This window comes from Bos taurus, chromosome 5 (assembly GCF_002263795.3).
Source record: "Bos taurus isolate L1 Dominette 01449 registration number 42190680 breed Hereford chromosome 5, ARS-UCD2.0, whole genome shotgun sequence".
Taxonomy (NCBI): Eukaryota; Metazoa; Chordata; class Mammalia; order Artiodactyla; family Bovidae; genus Bos; species Bos taurus.
In genome coordinates, this window is record NC_037332.1 from 38,221,984 (window position 1) to 38,238,308 (window position 16,325).

General features: G+C 36.9%; 1 protein-coding gene across 15 annotated transcripts in view; it reads right to left on the bottom strand.

Moving 5' to 3' along the window:
* Positions 1 to 16,325, bottom strand: part of PPHLN1 (periphilin 1) — a 175,190-nt gene that overhangs the window by 42,570 nt on the left and 116,295 nt on the right. Inside the window, exon 10 of one of the 15 annotated variants that reach the window (XM_059886514.1) lies at positions 14,562 to 14,678. The exons of the other annotated variants lie outside the window; for them this stretch is intronic. Within the exon in view, the coding sequence (XP_059742497.1) occupies positions 14,595 to 14,678 (84 nt within the window). The 3' untranslated portion in view covers positions 14,562 to 14,594. The remainder of the gene's footprint in view (positions 1 to 14,561; positions 14,679 to 16,325) is intronic. 15 annotated transcript variants of the gene reach the window in all.

Below are 16,325 nucleotides of genomic sequence, written 5' to 3' on the forward strand. Positions count from 1 at the left end.
AATTTTAGGATAAAAATCTCTTCCTCATCCCTTCACAGACTGTTGTAAAGATCTATTTTTTCACATTAATAATAGTTTTTATATCAATCTTCTAGTATATATATTTTAGTCACAAGTAATAAATGTATAAGAAATCCTCTCATAGAGGATTATAGTATATGAAAACCAACGAAATCTGTCTGTATTTTTTCAACAAAATGAATGAAGATGGTTTTCTTTCTTCCTTTAGCTCCCAATCTCTTGAAGTGAAAGACTCCTGAAGCTAAAATGGCAGAAAAAAACTATATGGCAATGCTTCTAGTTTCATTCATTCAACTATTAAATTACTGTGAATCTACTGTAGGCAAGGAACTCTGGATGTTACAAAGGTGATTAATTGCTAACTATCCTTTTAGCCTATTTAAAAGATAAACAGCACCCTGGTTGAACATATGCTAACTGTGAGTAGGAGGAAAAGATGTTACTAACTTTTGGCTGTGTAACATTCACAGGCAAACAACAGTTGGCTGTGCAACTGATGAATTCAGTGAATAAAGTTTTAGCATAAATAAAACAAAACTGAGAAACATAAACATGCTGCAAACAACCTGCCCTCCCTTAATACCTGGTTTCAACTAAAAAGTCGATGAATTTAATATTTTTTATACTTTTGCTTTACACGACACTCCAGCCTCTTTCACAATTACAATCATTAAAAAAATGGAATGGAAAATATTTTTATGTAAGAACAAATTCTAGTAAGAGAGACTCACTAGATGAAAGCGACAGGAGGGGTCATTTTTGTCCTCCTTGACTTCAATGCCATTAATTATAATTTCAACCCATCCACAAAGGTTATAATTTAATATACAAGACTACCAAAGGAACAGATTATTTTTCAGTGTGATTTATAAGTTACCTGGTCAGAGGCTGGGTATGTACCCTCAATTTCTATTTTTATGTACTCCAGTTGGACATAGGTAGACTTTCTTCATCTCTTTCATTTTCTTAATTTTTCTTTCATCTTTTTCTATTTGAAATTATGGGTATTTTGTTCTTGTAAGCACACAAGATTTAACACTTTTTTCATCTACCATAAAGAATGGTACAAAGCAACAACAGCAGTCATGTTGATACTGACAATACACTAAGCAACTTAAATAAATATGCTCATTTAATTCTACCTTTACTATGAAGTGGGAATATCACCATCCCCAAGGAAGTATTGAGGAAAAAAAGCTGACTTTTCCAAATAAGCACAGCAATTGGATCGACTGGGATTCAAGCCAAATCCCCTAATTCACAGTTCCTACACTACTCTGACTTCTAAAATACTGCAGCTGCACTGCAGTAATGCTCCACAAATCCTTCTACTAAGTATACAGAAGTGTGAGCACTAGAAACTATTGAGTCATTGTTCTTCAGGTAGAAGAAAATGATCCTTGATGGAAGTTGGAGATGTAAGAAGCAATGAAAATAACAAAAGGGTAAATACTAAATGAACATTAACTGCATAAAATACTATTAAGTATCTGGTGGGATTTAAAATACATATGGGAGTAAGATACTAACTAAGTCAAATCAATCAAGAGGAAGTTCAATGGAGTTCAAGTACTCTAAGATGCCTTCACTGATCATGAAGAAGTAAACAGTACTATTTTATATTAGACTTCAATAAGTCAAGGATGTATAGTGTAAAAGAATGTACAACTACAAAGAAAATGGGAGGTGAATAAATTTAAACATTCCAAAGAAAGGAAAAAGGACTATGAAATAAGAACTACTAAACATAAATATATCAGCAACTACAGTAAATGGAAATGATTCAAGTAAAAAATATATATCAAAATGAATTTTTCAAAACTCAACTATATATGTTTCGGAGAAGGCAATGGCACCCCACTCCAGTACTCTTGCTTGGAAAATCCCATGGACGGAGGAGCCTGTTAGGCTGCAGTCCATGGGGTCGCTAGGAGTCGGATACGACTGAGCGACTTCACTTTGACTTTTCACTTTCATGCATTGGAGAAGGAAATGGCAGCCCACTCCAGTGTTCTTGTCTGGAGAATCCCAGGGACGGGGGAGCCTGGTGGGCTGCCGTCTATGGGGTCGCACAGAGTTGGACACGACTGAAGTGACTTAGCATATATGTTGCCCACTCCAGTGTTCTTGTCTGGAGAATCCCAGGGACGGGGGAGCCTGGTGGGCTGCCGTCTATGGGGTCGCACAGAGTTGGACACGACTGAAGTGACTTAGCATATATGTTGCTTATAAGAGAAAGTTATTTCTCTTGAATACAAGATAAAAGTAACATGATAAAAAAAGATTACATACCAAAACTAACGTAGATAAACATGAGACGTTCGAAATTAAGGGCACTACTTCATAAAGATTTAAAGTAATTCTAAACTTATATGCAATTTGCCTTCTCTGAATTTACATCATAGCCTTAATATATAAAAGGAATAGAAACATTTAAAAGAGATATGAGAATCCACAAACGTATTGAAGGTTTGACACAACTCTTTCAGAAACTGTTAAGACAAGCAAAATCAATAAGGATATATGATTGACATAATGATAAACTAGCTAACTGACATACTAATAAAACAATGAACTCAACAAAGAAAAAATACACCTTCTTTTCAAGTACACAGAACATTCAGAAAAACTGACTATGTGTATAGACACACTGTAAGTTACAACAAATTTCACAGGACCAAAATCCTAAAGAATATGTTTTCTGACTACTGACTACAGTGGTTTTGAATTTGAAATGTTTGTTTTTTTTTTTAATCCACAAAATTGCCATAAGTTCAGAAACTAAGAAATAGTCTAAATAACTCTAAATAAGAAAACTCCACGGAACATTAGGAAAACATTCTAAACTGCATGACAATAAACATCAAACTTTGGAAGGTGAGTTAATGTCATGTTGAGAGGGAATTCATAGGCTAAAAGAAAAGCTACAAATCAGTAAGTATCTAGTTAAAAATTTTTTCAATACCAATCTAACCAAAAAATATAGAAGAAAAAAACCAATAAAGGCAGAACATAATGAAATATAAATCAAAACAAGAAAAAAAATGAACAAAACCAAAAGCTGGTTCTTTGAAAAAGACTAGTGACTCAACTTCCAATCAACAGAACAAAGTAGAAGTGACAGACAGTATGTGAACAGAACAAAGAAGGTAGCAAAGTATTACTTTTCTTCTCTCACTCTTGGGTCACTAGCTCTAGGGGAGGCCATAATTCCACATAAGGAACTGAAACTCATGCCAAGCCTACATGAGTGAACTTGGAAGTGGATCTTCCTACTCCAGTCACATCTTGAGAAACTACACTGTTTGTTATCAGTTTGACTGCAACCTCTTGAGAAATGCTGAGTGTGGATCCCAACAGGCTTTGTCTTTTATACCTGAGAACTTAAGAAACCAATTCTAAAGTTTCTACAGAAATTCACAGTTCCAAGTACAGGTACCCATGAGGAAAAACAAACAAACAAACAAAACAGGGAGAATTAGCTCTACTGGATATCAAAACTTATTATAATTCTCCAGTAATGACACAGTGGTACTGTTGCAAGCATCAACAGACCAATGGAATAAAAAAGAGACCATAAACAGATTCACACATATATGGACACCTGACTTACTACACAGGTGTCAGTGCAGAACAGTGAGGAACATACGGTCTGTCCAAGAGATTCTTCACGGTCAAATGGATATCCACGTGGAAAGCAATGAAACTTGACCCCAGCTACACTTAACATACACTATACATAAAACCACTTTCAGATGGATTGTAACTCAATGTAAAGGACAAAACAGAAAAGCTTCTAGAAGGTAATAAAAGAGAAACATATCTTAAATAGCAGACAAAAGATACTGCTTTTATTTAGTTTTAGAAAAAGACTAAAAAGTCTGGACTAGATTAAAAGTAAGAATTTTTATTCCTCCAAAGACATCAAAAGAATGAAAAAGCAAGCCACAAAATGGGAAAAGATATCTGCAACACATGTAACTAACAAAGGGCTTGTATTCAGAATATATAAAGAACTTCTACAAATTAGTCAAAAAAAAAAAAAAAACAAAACAAAAGAATTCAACAGGAAAACAGCAAGAATCTCAACAGGTACTTTAAAAAAGAGGAAATCCACGGGCCAATAACTATATGAAAATATCCTCACCATCATCTGTAATCAGGGAAATGCAAATCAAAACCAAAAGGAGCTACATTACAAATAATAATATCAATGAAACTCACAAACACAATGCTGAACAAGACATTAAGCACAAAATAACATATACTGTAGAATTCTATTTATGTAAAGCTCAGAAACAGATAAAACTATACTACAGTGTTAGCAATCAATATACTGGTTACTTTGGGAAGGGGGGGGTAGTGATTAGGGAGGATGTACGAAGGAACTCCTGGGGGGCTGGTAATCTCTATTTCTTTCCTTAAATGGCAGTTTTCACTAGTGTCTGCTTTGTGAGAAGTCATTTAGGCTAACAATTGTTTCGAACACTCTTTCTGTACATGTGTTATACATCATTAAAGTAGAGCACATTAGGAATCATAGCAAGAGTTTAACATAACTGAACATCAGCTAACCAGAAAATTGAATGATGCCAAACTACTCATTTCTCCCCCATTTCAGATAACTGAGGGATTCAGTTCTGAGGTAGACAAAAAAAATCTCTAAATATTTGGAGAAACTCTTCTGGCAAATTCAAATAAATAAATAGAAATAAAATAGAAATGATATACAATGTATTATCCAATTTCCTGTACTATTTTCTTTAAAAGCAAAATTTTAAAAAGAGGAAGAATAAGGGGAAAACCAAGATAACAATGTAAGTGACGCCCAACATCGGCTCATTTCTAATGCTTATTTTCAAATTATCTTTAAGTAGAAATGTAAGGTTATCTTAGCGCAACTTTTAAAACACCTTCTCTAAATGAATTGAAAATATCAATTAACTAATATTGTACTCAGCAAATGAATGTTTAAAACAGACAAATTTGTTATCTCCTTGCACAATACCTGAATTAAACAACAGTTAAGAGAAGACAGCAGATGTTATAGGAGGGATCACATCTTAAAAATAAGGGATGACAAATGAAGGAGGAAATATAAGAACAATTTATGTTTTAGGAATGGGGAGGGAAAGCAGGGAATTCTAAGAAGGAAACATTAATCTTTTATGGTACTTCTTATGTCTAGAAAAATAGATAAGGTTAGTGAGATTTTAAAAAAGCAAGCCAAATGGAAAATGTGAAAGGAAAATTAAAAAGCCCTCCAAAATAAACAAAATATTTCATATTAAAGTTTTCACATTTCATTTTTAACAAATAAAGGGGAAAGCTCCCCAAAACAAAACAGAATAAAAGGGCAAAAGGTAAACAGCCCAAATCCTCACACCGATGAGAAAACAGCCTCTCAGAGTTAAAGTTATACAGGAAACTTGCTATAAAATATTCCTAAGAGGTAATGTGAAAGTAGTCAGTATTTCAAGGTTGCAAAAGGACAAAGTAATACTAAACAACAATAACCATTTGTGATTTCCAACACATAAAGGGCTTTCACATGGAAAGTGACATGGAAAGTCATGCAGTCCTGTCTGACTCTTTGTGACCCCATGCACTATACAGTCCATGGAATTCTCCAGGCCACAATACTGGAGTGGGTAGCTCTTCCCTTCTCCAGGCGATCTTCCCAACCCAGGTCTCTCGCACTGCAGGCAGATTCTTTACCAGCTGAGCCACAAAAACTTATTAATTCAGCAGGAAAACAAGAAACTAATCTCATTTAACAAATGAGGAAAAGGCTCTAAGATGTTAAAGCACTAAATGGAAGCATCCAGCATTTTCTGTCACGTTGGAAATGTGCCTAATGTGAAGTACTCAGAGACTAAGTAAAATTGTCAACTTACAAGAGAGGAACTGAAGAGCAAGTGACACTAATTTGGAACCACTAGCAAAAATCCTTATCTAACACTGGGTGACAGGAAACAAAGGAGGTAAGAGAAGGAAGCTCATGCATGGGCTTATGCCATGGGGAATACTTGTATTGGGTACTTTTGTTTAAATGATGACAATCCCAGGGATACGGTCCAGGATGGTCACATCTCCTCTGGTACTTACAATATTTTATATGGGTTTTATAAGACTTGGTATCTGTATTGTCCAAATTTTATATTTTATATAAAAATAGTACCTTAACAGACCCCATATCTATATTTACGGATTTATATCAGGTATAAATACCTTACTTTTCATTAAACATAGAGGTGGAGACACTTGGCTTTGACATATCAAACATGATACAAATTACCTTCTGAGACAGCTTTCAGATAAAACTCCCTCGTGGCGTAGATAGTACAGTAAAGCATTTGCCTGCAATGCAGGAGACCTGGGTTTGATCCCTGGGTTGGGAAGATTCCATGGAGATGGAAATGGCAACCCACTCCGATATTCTTGCCTGGAGATCCCATGGACAAAGGAGTCTGGCAGGCTACAGTCCATGGGGTCCCAAAGAGTCAGATATGACTGAGCAACCAACATACCTACACCCTTTAAGTGAAAACTTTACACTTAATGTTTCAGCAACAAGTGTCTACAGTAAGCAGATGAACATAATATGACTGATAAACTAACTTTCCAAAAGCTCTGAAATTTAGCCAAAATAAACAATTTATTTTCAATGTGTTTTGGGAATAAGAAATTTTTCAGAGGTAGATCTCAAATGAGTGTATGTTACTAAATCTGTATATATGTTAAGTCCGAATAAGTGGTTGGTAATAACAGACTGTTAAATACAGTAGGGTAGACTTGATGTCTAGACAAGATAGTGACGAGAGCTGCACTTTTACAAAGTTCGTTACTTGCTCTGAAAAAAAAAAAAAACAAAAACAAAGAATGTTTCTGTTATGTAGGGTATAAAATGCTTAGATCATGCATACACAAGATAGAGTTGCCTCTGTTTGAAACAATTAAATTTTAACCCATCAAGTGTTAAAGTGACTCTTTTCCATGTCTCCCAATCTAGTGAACCTTTTAGAAAGATGGTACATTTGATTAATTTTCAAGCCTTTTCACTTTAAAAGTGAAACAAAAATATTCTATTTTATACTGAGAGCACAAGAGCAAGAGCTGGTGAGAGGACTGTGAAGAATCAGCTATACAGAGAGATGGTGCCTGAAACGAGACACTCTAAGTAAAAAGAAGATGGCCATAGGCAGACAGTGATTAAATGGAGTATGTTATTTACAAAGAAAACACTAACTGCACAATTAATTATCTCAACATGTACCAATTGATCACTGACTGATGCATAGCAATGACAAATATTTGAGTTTTTGGAAAGCATTTTAATGTAAGTACTCTATGTCCTCTGTCATTAAGAGGCTTAAAAAACAATCAACACCTAAATTTTCTAGGGTTAAATCTGAAATTAGCTTTTTTATGTACTCACATAATAGTATGTACAAAAGAAGCACTATTTAGCCTTTAATTTTAATACAATTTAGATTAGGAAGAGACCAAATATAAGAGGTCAGGGGCGGCAGCCGAGAGGAGCAACCCCACGTCCAGGAAGTGGCGGCTGCACGGGCGCAGGAGGGCCAAGAGGAGCTACTCCATGTTCAAGGTGAGGAGGGGCGGCCGTGAGGAGATGCCCCTCGTCCAAGGTAAGGAGCAGCAGCTGCGCTTTGCTGGAGCAGCCGTGAAGAGATACCCCACGCCCAAATAAGAGAAACCCAAGTAAGACGGTAGGTGTTGTGAGAGGGCATCAGAGGGCAGACACACTGAAACCATACTCACAGAAAACTAGTCAATCTGATCACACTAGGACCACAGCCTCGTCTAACTCAATGAACCTAAGCCATGCCCTGTGGGGCAATCCAAGATGGGCGGGTCATGGTGGAGAAGTCTGACAGAATGTGGTCCACTGGAGAAGGGAATGGCAAACCACTTCAGTATTCTTGCCTTGAGAACCCCATGAACAGTATGAAAAGGCAAAATGATAGGATACTGAAAGAGGAACTCCTCAGGTCAGTAGGTGCCCAATATGCTACTGGAGATCAGTGGAGAAATAACTCCAGAAAGAACGAAGGGATGGAGCCAAAGCAAAAACAATACCCAGCTGTGGATGGGACTGGGGATAGAAGTAAGGTCCGATGCTGTAAAAAGCAATATTGCACAGGAATCTGGAATGTCAGGTCCATGAATCAAGGCAAATTGGAAGTGGTCAAACAGAAGATGGCAGGAGTGAACATCGACATTCTAGGAATTAGCAAACTAAAATGGACTGGAATGGGTGATTTAACTCAGATGATCATTATATCTACTACTGTGGGCAGGAATCCCTCAGAAGACATGGAGTACCGATTACGGTCAACAAAAGAGTCTGAAATGCAGTACTTGGATGCAATCTCAAAAACGACAGAATGATCTCTGTTCGTTTCCAAGGCAAACCATTCAGTATCACGGTAATCCAAGCCTATGCCCCAATCAGTAATACTGAAGAAGCTGAAGCTGAATGGTTCTATGAAGACCTACAAGACCCTTTAGAACTAACACCCAAAAAAGATGTCCTTTTCATTATAGGGGACTGGAATGCAAAAGTAGGAAGTCAAGAAACACCTGGAGTAACAGGCAAATTTGGCCTTGGAGTACGGAATGAAGCAGGGCAAAGATTAATAGAGTTTCGCAAAGAGAACGCCCTGGTCATAGCAAACACCCTCTTCCAACAACACAAGAGAAGACTCTATACATGGACATCACCAGATGGTCAACACCAAAATCAGACTGATTATATTCTTTGCAGCCAAAGATGGAGAAGCTCTATACAGTCAGCAAAAACAAGACCAGAGGCTGATGTGGCTCAGATCATGAACTCCTTATTGCCAAATTCAGACTTAAATTGAAGAAAATGCAGAAAACTACTAGACCATTCGGGTATGACCTAAATCAAATCCCTTATGATTAGACAGTGGAAGTGAGAAATAGATTTAAGGGACTAGATCTGACAGATAGAGTGCCTGATGAACTATGGACTGAGGTTCATGACATTGTACAGGAGACATGGATCAAGACCAGCCCCATGGAAAAGAAATGCAAAAAAGAAAAACGGCTGTCTGGGGAGGCCTTACAAATAGCTGTGAAAAGAAGAGAACCGAAAAGCAAAGGAGAAAAGGAAAGATATAAGCATCTGAATGCAGACTTCCAAAGAATAGCAAGGAGAGATAAAGTCTTCCTCAGCGACCAATGCAAAGAAATAGAGGAAAACAATAGAATGGGAAAGACTAGAGATCTCTTCAAGAAAATTAGAGATACCAAGGGGACATTTTGTGCAAAGATGGGCTCAATAAAGAAGAGAAATGGTATGGACCTAACAGAAGCAGAAGATATTAAGAAGATGTGGCAAGAATACACAGAAGAATGATACAAAAAAGATCTTCACAACCAAGATAATCACAATGATGTGATCACTCACCTAGAGCCAGACATCCTGGAATGTGAAGTCAAGTGGGCCTTAGGAAGCATCACTACAAACAAAGCTAGTGGAGGTGATGGAATTCCAATTAAGCTATTTCAAATCCTGAAAGACGATGCTGTGAAAGTGCTGCACTCTATATGCCAGCAAATTTGGAAAACTTAGCAGTGGCCACAGGACTGGAAAAGGTCAGTTTTCATTCCAATCCCAAAGAAAGGCAATGCCAATGAATGCTCAAACTACTGCATAATTGCACTCATCTCACACGCTAGTAAAGTAATGCTCAAAATTCTCCAAGCCAGGCTTCAGCAGTACGTAAACCGTGAACTTCCAGATGTTCAAGCTGGATTTAGAAAAGGCAGAAGAACCAGAGATCAAATTGCCAACATCCGCTGCATCATGGAAAAAGCAAGAGAGTTCCAGAAAAACATCTATTTCTGCTTTATTGACTACACCAAAGCCTTTGACTGTGTGGATCACAATAAACTGTGGAAAATTCTGAAAGAGATGGGAATACCAGACCACCTGACCTGCCTCTTGAGAAACCTATATGCAGGTCAGGAAGCAACAGTTAGAACTGGACATGGAACAACAGACTGGTTTCAAATAGGAAAAGGAGTCCATCAAGGCTGTATATTGTCACCCTGTTTATTTCACTTATATGCAGAGTACATCACGAGAAACGCTGGGCTGGAAGAAGCACAAGCTGGAATCAAGATTGCCAGGAGAAATATCAATAACCTCAGACATGCAGATGACACCACCCTTATGGCAGAAAGTGAAGAGGAACTAAAAAGCCTCTTGATGAAAGTGAAAAAGGAGAGTGAAAAAGTTGGCTTAAAGCTCAACATTCAGAAAACGAAGATCATGGCATCCGGTCCCATCACTTCATGGGAAATAGATGGGGAAACAGTGGAAACAGTGTCAGACTTGGTTTTTTTGAGCTCCAAAATCACTGCAGATGGCGACTGCAGCCATGAAATTAAAAGATGCTTACTCCTTGGAAGGAAAGTTATGATCAGCCTAGACAGAATATTAAAAAGCAGAGATATTACTTTGCCAACAAAGGTCTGTCTAGTCAAGGCTATGGTTTTTCCTGTGGTCATGTATGGATGTGAGAGTTGGACTGTGAAGAAAGCTGAGCGCCGAAGAACTGATGCTTTTGAACTGTGGTGTTGGAGAAGACTCTTGAGAGTCCCTTGGACTGCAAGGAGATCCAACCAGTCCATTCTAAAGATCAGCCATGGGTGTTCTTTGGAAGGAATGATGCTGAAGCTGAAACTCCAGTACTTTGGCCATCTCATGCGAAGAGTTGACTCACTGGAAAAGACCCTGATGCTGGGAGGGATTGGGGGCAGGAGAAGGGGACGACAGAGGATGAGATGGCTAGATGGCATCACTGATTCAATGGACGTGAGTTTGAGTGAACTCCAGGAGTTGGTAATGGACAGGGAGGCCTGGCATGCTGCGATTCATGGGTCACAAAGAGTCGGACATGACTGAGCGACTGAACTGAATTGAACTGAGATTATTCAGTCTAACTACTTATTTTGAGGAAGAAAATGAAGGAAAGTAGTGAGCTGCCCATACGTTCAAAAAATGGTTGACATGTAGAATTTAAATTAAAATAAAAACCATATATTAAGTAGATTGATCTAGACTGAGAGTAAAATTGTATTAACCTGTAACACTAATGACCTACATAGGCAACAAAATGATTTCTGAACTTGATTTTTATTAAAGTGGCTCCTATATGGCTAAGAAATAACATTTCCTCCATATAACAAGGTTGGCATAGATATGACTGAGTGTAAAAAATAATATTTTTACTAAAACAAATGTTTTAAGTCTTTGAAAGTTAAAAGAAGGAAAGAAGAAAAATAAGCAATCCCCTCTATCAATAGTCTCTGAGTACTCTCTGCTTTAGAACATTAGATTGGTACCCTCTCTGGATCTTAAATTATTCATGTGTACATTTTAACTGTAAGTTATCAAATAAATATATAATCAACCATTCTGTTAATAGAAAGACTTACAGGTAGGAATAATCAGCTTTTTCATAAAACAGCTTTATATTATTAAGTAGTATCCTGAAATAGCCAGAGATCTTAAAAATGAATTTGCTTTCATGTACTTGTTCTCTTTTTAAATTATCCAACAAACAAGCAGAAAGATGAGATAGCCTTGTCCCCCTTACAAATGGTGATTTTCTGCAAACTGAGGAATACCATGAATAATGCATTTAAAGAATATTATCAATATTCTTTATACATCCCCACAATTAGACTGGCTTAGATATTATTAATTGTATCTACTAACATACTTTAAGAAAGGCTGACAAAGGTTGGTACAAGGAAGAAGTTCAGATTCTCTGCAAACTCACATATTACAGTTATTCTCAAACTTGGCAAGCCAACAGAACCATGAGAATTAAACAGATATGCTGCTGATCTCCTATGCAATTATTAAAACCTGCACAGCACCCCACAAGACCTAAACACAGAATATGATACTCACAGTATTAATGCAACTATTCCACACCCCAAACTGTTCATTTTAAATGTAGTACTGTTTATTTTAAACATACACATATATACTTTTTAATGTGTAGAAACCAGAGGATCTATACTTTGTAACATGGTTTCCAAGGGATTATAAATGTCTGTTAATAAGGGACTAGTTATATATATATACTAGTCACTAAAAAATATATAGTCACTAAAAAATACTGAACAGGGTGGACAGTATGCTATGGTATTTAAAGAAAAAGTATAGAGACACACACACCAACTTTTATCTCCACTCATCTGAATCAAACATGTTCCAGTTGTGTGTGTGTATGTATATACATATGTGCATACACACTGGGTATGTATACATGTACACACACATACACAAATACTGTATATAAACTCTGTATACACATATACATATATATCACTTACCAATTTATCTATACACTGAGAAAAGAAACTGGGCGGCTAAAAATTACAGGTGAAAAGGAAACTTGTTTTTCACTGCATAATCTCTTGTGCCTTTTGAATTTTATCCTTGTGTATTTTATCACTTAAAATACATTTTTCAATAGATGGGTTGGACAATATTTAAACTAAGCCAAAGGACATGCTTTTGATATATAACCATAACTTTAGTTCCTAATTAAACCTTATTGCTGTCAATATAATCAACTGCATATCTGAATAGAAAAAACTTTCATTAGTATTTGTTTTGGGTGATATTAAGAAAGTGTTACAACTTATCCAACTGAATACTTAAGGTCTACACATTATATTGCATGTTAATTATACCACAATTGAAAAACAGTATAAAACATCTTACATAAAAGGTGGTAATTAATCATTTTCAGCACACTAGAAGCTATGTGTGCATGCTAAGTTGCTGCAGTCATGTCTGACTCTTTGCAACCCTATGAACTGTAGCCCACCAGGCTCCTCTGTCCATGGGATTTTCCAGGCAAGAAAACAAGATCTCCTGCAGGAGATCTTCCCAATCCAGGATCGAACGTGCATCTCCTGAATTGCAGGGAGATTCTTTACCACTGAGCCATCAGAGACGCCCAGAAACTATGAAAGAACTTACGAAAATACAGTCACTTCCTTTCAATTCCTTATTAGTAAAATCAGCATCACCTGGGAGAATGTCAGACATTGCGTCTCAAGCCCCATTCCAGAACTACTGAATGAAAACCTGTATCTTAACAAGATCCCCCAGTGATTTACAATACATTGAAGTCTGAGAAGCTCTGACAACTTATTAACCAGAATATTTATGGCTGAAATCCATGAAACTCTTCTTTGTAAAAGCCCCCTACGTGTACAATAAAGGCAGAGAATCACGATATAAGCGCTGTGCCTTGAGAGTGAAGAGATGAAACGTTCTTTTTTTTAAGACTAGTTGGCATGGCAAAAGAACTCAATAATCTTCAGCTTCCAATAGCTCAGCTGGTAAAGAATCTGCTTGCAATGCGGGAAACCTGGGTTCAATCCCTAGATTGGGAAGATCCCCCGGAGAAGGGAAAGGCTACCCACTCCAGTATCGTGGCCTGGAGAATTTCATGGACTATACAGTCCATGGGGTCTCAACAAGTCAGACACCACTGACTTTCACTTTCACTTCATACACCCACTATCCTTATACTACTTCATTAAGTACCTATTTCTCTACAATCTTCTGTGTCCTTAGGAGGATTTTAGCCACCCAGACACTCTCAGTCATATGATCTGCTAGGTCAACCATGTACATGCACACTCTTTGTCTGTATGCATGTATATACACACGTGTGTATACTCACTGGATTCCATCTGAAGAAAGAGGAAGATAGAAGAAACTAAGTCCGATCTTGCCAGTGGGATTACAAGTAGACTTAAATATTATATGCCAGGATCCCAAGAAAACAGAGGATCTCACTGAGAGGCTATGTCTAAGCACAATTTTATCAAAATATGAGGGATTTTGTAAATCTAAAATAAGACAATTCCAAAGAGTTAAGAGTAAATATTGTTTTATCCCTCAAGGTACAGTAGAGCAAATAAGTTATGTAATAATAGGGGATTTCAATTTGTGTGCTTCATTCAAAATAACAATTTGTTAAAAGACAAGATTCCTCACTAGTAATAAAGCAAGGAGTAGGATGCACTTTCTGGAGAAGGTGATGGCATCCCACTTCAGTACTCTTGCCTGGAAAATCCCATGGACGGAGGAGCCTGGTAGGCTGCAGTCCACGGGGTCGCAAAGAGTCGGACACGACTGAGCGACTTCACTTTCACTTTTATGCACTGGAGAAGGAAATGGCAACCCACTCCAGTGTTCTTGCCTGGAGAATACCAGGGACGGGGGAGCCTAGTGGGCTGGCATCTAGGGGGTCACACAGAGTCGGACATGACTGAAGTGACTTAGCAGCAGCAGCAGGATGCACTTTCAAACCAAATAGTTCAGTTAATAGTAGGTATGTGAGGGCTTGTGGGATATACTACAATTAAGAGGTTAATGAAATTGTAAACACCTGAACCAGAATATGAATCACCTATAATTTTGTAGGTTAGATCTCTCTAGGAATTACCATAATGACTGAAGAAGTTCTGAAGTTTGCCCCTCAAAGCTCAGAAGCCAGGAAGCCTAGGAAAGTACTTCGGCAATTGAATGTAAACAGTGGCCCAAATTGGTTAAGAGGAGATATCTGGGGAAATAAAAATAAGGGGGAAAAGATACACCACAGAATCCAAAGCATCAGGATGATAAATGTGCTGGAGCAAGAGAATGAATCATATTCACTAAAAGATATTCATTCACGTGAAAGTGAGATGATTCAAATGATCTCTAGCAACACAATATTCAGAGACGCAATCTGAGGTCTTCTGGCTCAAAGATTTTAGACCAGTAATTCTCTGCCATATGATTACAAGCTGTAAGCTTTTTAAAAAGACACCTGTACCTCTATCCTACTGAATTATTATATGCCCAAGAATGAGATGGCAATAAAATGGCAAAGAACATAAATCCACTCTTATTGAAGTGATTCTGATCCAATCTGTTTCCATATACATGACTTTAAACAGTAAATAAGCCACATTTGTAGGCCATTTGAATTAAATTTTAGCCTGAAGATTTAGCTTATTATATATTGCAACACTGCCTCAAGTGAATGACTTTCTTGGGATTCAAGGGCTGAAGGACCTAATTTATAGCCTTCAAAAAATTATACGTGGATATTTATCTTTATATGAGAATATACTGTACTAGACATACAAGGAGAAAAAGCAACTCTGCTATAACACCAACATTTACATTCCTACATTATTCTAAGCTTGATTTGTTGGCCTCATCTATGCAGGCCCTTTTGGGGGAGGCTATTATTCATACTGTAAATCATGCAGTATTTCAAGCATATGGAAAAATATAAAACCTTTATAATATTCCTATCCATCTGTTCTTTAATCTCTAAAAATAAATGCACGAAACTTGGAAATGGAAAAAACGGGAAGCAAACCCCCTTAAAACTAACTTTTTCATTTTCACTATAATGTTAAGATAATTATTTGTAAAATAATTATGTATTATTATTTCCTAGCTTTGTGACATTTTTGAGGAATTCTGGATTGATTTTCTTGTCAATATATGAAAACTAAAGTACCCTAGCCAAAACATGGTAGCTACATTCCAATATCTAATATCATTAAATTCTTTATTTTATAATGGTTTTACTTCTCTAATGATCAGAATATAGTAATGACCTTTTTCTTTCTTTAGGTCATCTCTCCTTGCACAATATGCTTCAGTATCAGATTTTTCATGTGTTTGAACAATAGGCAGATGAAAACAGAAATAGTCATACTTACATGTCAACCATATATGGGTATCTATAAAGTATATACTGGTTTCATACTAAATTTTGTGTGCTGCCAAGCTGGGCTCTACCTCTGAGTAGTCAAGATCAAACAGATCAACTATGATTAATAACAAGAGAAGATAGCACAAAGATTAAAAAACAACAACCCAATACTCCCTTCTAACAGGGAGGTCAGTCAAGTTTTTCTACCAGTAATATTCTTAAGAAAAATCTCCTTTAAAGAACTGCAATTCAGGTGGAAAAGAAAAATAAGAAAGTAATTAATTCATTTAACAATCATTTATCAAGCACTTACTACTAAGTGCTGGGCATAGGTACACTGTTAAGTGGTCAGTTTAAGATACAGCCTCGTTTCAAGTAACTAAGAGACTATCCATACAACAAATATTTCTTGTGAGTCCACTATGTGTCAATCACTGTCGTGGGTAATGATGGAAGATAAAGCAGTGAACAAAACAAAGCCCTCGCTTTCATGAA